At 55.5% G+C, this 4072-nt stretch overlaps 1 protein-coding gene across 1 annotated transcript in view; it reads left to right on the top strand.

The window, feature by feature from the left end:
- PPP1R13L (protein phosphatase 1 regulatory subunit 13 like) overlaps positions 1 to 3244 on the top strand; it is a gene marked incomplete at its 5' end in the record, with an annotated part of 7464 nt that extends 4220 nt beyond the window's left edge. The window contains 2 exons of the mRNA XM_021707442.1: positions 1376 to 1676; positions 3004 to 3244. Coding sequence (XP_021563117.1) covers positions 1376 to 1676; positions 3004 to 3042 — 340 coding nt within the window. The remainder of the gene's footprint in view (positions 1 to 1375; positions 1677 to 3003) is intronic.
- Between the last annotated feature and the right edge of the window lie 828 nt (positions 3245 to 4072).

Here is a 4072-nt window from a genome sequence, read left to right on the forward strand (position 1 = left end):
CGGGAGCGGGCCAGGCTTCCCCTCCCCACCCCGCCAGGGGGAGGAGGCCGCGGGGGCTGAGCCACCCCCGACCACGTGGCGGAGGACGGGAAGGTGGGACGAGCTACCAGACGGGGTGCGGGACGGTGCCCCCTCTTGGGCCTGGGGGCACGCGGAGGCCGTGCCCGCAAGCTGGACGCCGTCGGGGAGGCGGGTGGACATAGAGACTGGACTGCCCATCGGCTTTCTCACCCGCGGGTCGGGGAGGTGGGCGTTCCAACTGCGCCATCCACCTGGCCCGGGGCTGGGCCGATGGACTCTGCCAGGTGTGAGAGGGATATCACTTCACACCTGGCTGCCAGGTGCGCATGCCAGGGCTGCTGGGAAGGGCTTGAGGCTGTCCCCTGTCTCTCCTGGGAGAGGTTACATCACCTGACTCCCCAAAGGGAGGGGCCAGGCAGGCTGTCCCATGGGGATCGTGCATGGGGTCTCCCTACACACCTAGAGATCCTGTGCACTCTGGGGTGTGTCGCGGAGACCCCGTGCAAGCAATGTCTTGGTTTGGGTTAGGGACTAACCAGAATTGGAGTCAGGCAGGCCCTAGGACCTGGGGGTGAGGCAGGGCTGTCTACCTGAAAGGTGAGCCTAGCAGGCTGTGCCACCCATGGCAGAAAGTGGGTGAGAGGCAGGGAGTTGTGCTGGCCCGCAGGGACTGTACCACTCAGGAGAAGTGTAGACCACCTGCTGCAGGCGGGAAGCCTTTGGGGAAGCAGAGGAGCTTTACACCTTGGTCACAGGCAGGTGGAACCCCTATGAGATGTGGAGATTGTACTGCTCTACCTGCCTCATGCACGGAGAGTTTGTGAAGATGAAGACTGGACAACATCCCCAGTGGGGAGGGAAGGCAAAACTAGACCAAACTGGATAGAATCACTGAAGAGGGGGAGGGTAATGGACTATGCCATCTGGAAAGGGGGCTAGCCTTGAAGGAGATTGTCCTCTTGAAGTGGGTGTGGTTTGGGTGGGCTCTACCATCTGGAGACGACATCACATCTGCTTTGGAGGCTGTGTCACTTGGGGAAGGCCGTGCAGTGCCATCTGGAAAGGGGGAGATGAGACCACTTAAAGGGGGAGGACTGTATCATTTCAAGGAGTGGATCATTTTTGGGGAATAGTGGGTGGGAGAACTGTACTTCCAGCGGTGACACTGGGATTTGACAATGTACAAGAGGGAAGTGGGGGCCATTGGCCCCGCCTGGGGTGTAGGTGACCCAGCCAGATGCACCCCAATGTCCTCGAATGTTCGAGACGGCCAGTCCCAGCATCTGCCTCCAGCTCTGGCTCTCATCCCCAGACCCGGGCACACGTAACTTTTCAGATGACATCCCCCTGCCAGAATAGGAGCCAAATCCTGGGGCCTGTCCCTGTCCCCAGCGTGGCCTGTGTTCCTGGGTCTCCTGAGCTGGGTCCTCACTATCCCACTGTGGCATGTTTCAGACGTGGAACAGAGTATGGGGCTGATGCACAACGGGGCGGTGTATGCGCTCTGGGACTACAGCGCTGAGTTCGGGGATGAGCTGTCCTTCCGCGAGGGCGAGTCGGTCACCGTGCTGCGGAGGGACGGCCCGGAGGAGACCGACTGGTGGTGGGCTGCGCTGCACGGCCAGGAGGGCTACGTGCCCCGTAACTACTTCGGAGTGAGTCCAGGGGAGACATCATGGAACCCTCCAGACCAGACTTTGGGGAGGAGGGTGATCCCGCAAGAAAAAAAGAGGGAGCCGAGAGGGACAGACCATTGCGTTGAGCGAGGGAGGTCAGAAAACCCCATTATTGGTCGTGGGGAGGAGAAGTCCATTAAAGTAACAGCGGGCGGAGGAAGCCCTGCTAAGGGAGCATCCCTTTTAGTTAGGAAAGGAGAGCTGGCAACTCGTGGGGTACTCATCCCTACTGCCTTCCTGGTTATTTGATTGGTTCGACAAAAGGAGAGATTAAGTGAATAATCAGGCCAACTCAGGCCTGTAATCCCAGCACTTGGGGAGGCTGAGGTGGAAGGATGGCTTGAGGCCAGGAATTCAAGACCAGACTGGGCAACATGGTGAAACTTTGTCTCTAAGAAAAAAGAATCGAGTATTATCGGCATGGTGGAGAGGAAACTTTTATTACACTGCGTTGGGCAGAGTGAGGAAGAATCCATTAATAAAATTATAATAGAAGAAGGCTGGGCACAGTTGCTCAAAACTGTAATCCCAGCACTTTGGGAGGCTGAGGTGAGAGGATTGTCTGAGCCCAGGGGTTTGAGACCAACCTGGGCAACTTGGCAAGAAAAAAAAATTATAGTAGAACAGGAAATTTCTAATAGAGTTGGGGGAGGAGACCAGGAAAGTTCCATCAGCTTCCTGGAAGAGACAGTTTTGTTGTTTTGTTTTTTTTTTTTTGAGTTGGAGTCTCACTCTGTCACCCAGGCTGGAGTGCTGTGGCATGCTCACGGCCACCACAGCCTCGACCTGCTGGGCTCAGGCAATCCTTTCTCCTCAGCCTTCCAAGTAGCTGGAACTACAGGTGTGCACTACCATGCCTGACTTATTTTTTTATTCGTTGTAGAGACGAGGTCTCACCAAGTTGCCCAGGCTGGTCTCGAGCCCCTGAGTTTAGACAATCCTCTTGCCTCAGCTTCCCAAAGTGCTGGGATTACAGGCTTGAGCCACCACACCCAGACCAAAGATTTTTTTTTAATGTGGAGGTAGGACCCAACCAGACAGCCATGATGCTAGAGAGAGGCAGGTGTGCCCCTGAATGGCAGTAGGAGAGACTCAGAATATCCCCATTCGTCAATGGGAGCTTCTGATTGAAAGGCTCCATCCAGTCCTTGGAGGTGATGAGGGACTCTGGGATTCTGGAGTCCTTTCGGTGATCCCACGGGAAGATGCCATTAGGGATGGGAGAAGGAAGGCAGACCATGGATTTGGATGTGGGAGGATGGGCTGGAGCTCCTAGTGTCTGTCTGAAGATTTTGTCTCCCCTCAGCTCTTCCCCAGGGTGAAGCCTCAAAGGAATAAAGTCTAGCAGAATAAAAGGACATTCCCGAGGAAGACGGGAGCCAGCAGCCCTGCCTTCACCGGGACCTTCCCATCGTCTCCTGCTGGCTCTTTACCTGTGCCCCTAGTCCTGTGGAGTGTGGTCCTCACCACCGGCTCTCTGCTCTCCTGGAAGCCCAGGGAAGAAGGAGAACCCCAGCCTCCAGTTTAGGGATCTGCCTTTGCCTTGGGAGGCCCCGGGTGGGGCTGGGGATTATTGGGAGCGGGAGCCCCCCTTTTGCCAAATCAGATCCCGTCCAAAGTGCCTCCCGCTCCTTCCACCCCTCCCCCACAGCAAACCGGCCCGCCCCCTCCCAGCTGAGCCTGGATGGGTGACCACTGCTTGAATTCCCTGGGAGTCAGCTCTGATCCAGTCTCTCCCAGCAGCCTCCGGGTCCAGTGAGGCATATGGGCCTCTACCAGGATGTCAGCCTTACTTCTCCCCAATCAAGTGCCTTCACACAGTACCGGTTTTGTGTTTATAACAAAGTGGGGACGTTTTTCTTTATAAATAAAGGTAGTTTGCACAGAAATCAACCTTCTTTTCTTTTGATTCCATTCTGACTTAATAAATTCTTCTCGGCCGGGCTCAGTGGGTCAGCCTGTAATCCCAGCACTTTGGGAGGCTGAGGTGAGTGGATTACCTGAGCCCGTGGGTTTGAGAACCGCCTGGGCAACTTGGCGAGACCTCATCTCTACAATAAATCAAAAATTAGCTGGGCATTGTAGCACGTGCCTGTAGTTCCAGTTACTTAGAGGGCTGAGGTGGAAGGATCTCCAGAGTCTAGCAGGTCAAGACTGTGGTGACCGGAAGCAGCCACTGCACTCCAGTTTGGGTGACAGCGTGAAACTCCAACTCAAATAAATAAATAAATTCTCCTCGTTGTAGGTGTTTTTATTTTCTTTTGAGTCAGAGACTCACTCTGTTGCCCAGGCTGAAGTGCACTGGCAAGATCATAGCCCACCACAGCCTCGACCTTCTGGGCTCAGGTGATCCTTTCACTTCAGCCTCCTGAGTA

The sequence above is a fragment of the Carlito syrichta genome, unplaced genomic scaffold (assembly GCF_000164805.1).
Source record: "Carlito syrichta isolate Samal-C Ts95f unplaced genomic scaffold, Tarsius_syrichta-2.0.1 Scaffold117971, whole genome shotgun sequence".
Lineage (NCBI taxonomy): Eukaryota > Metazoa > Chordata > Mammalia > Primates > Tarsiidae > Carlito > Carlito syrichta.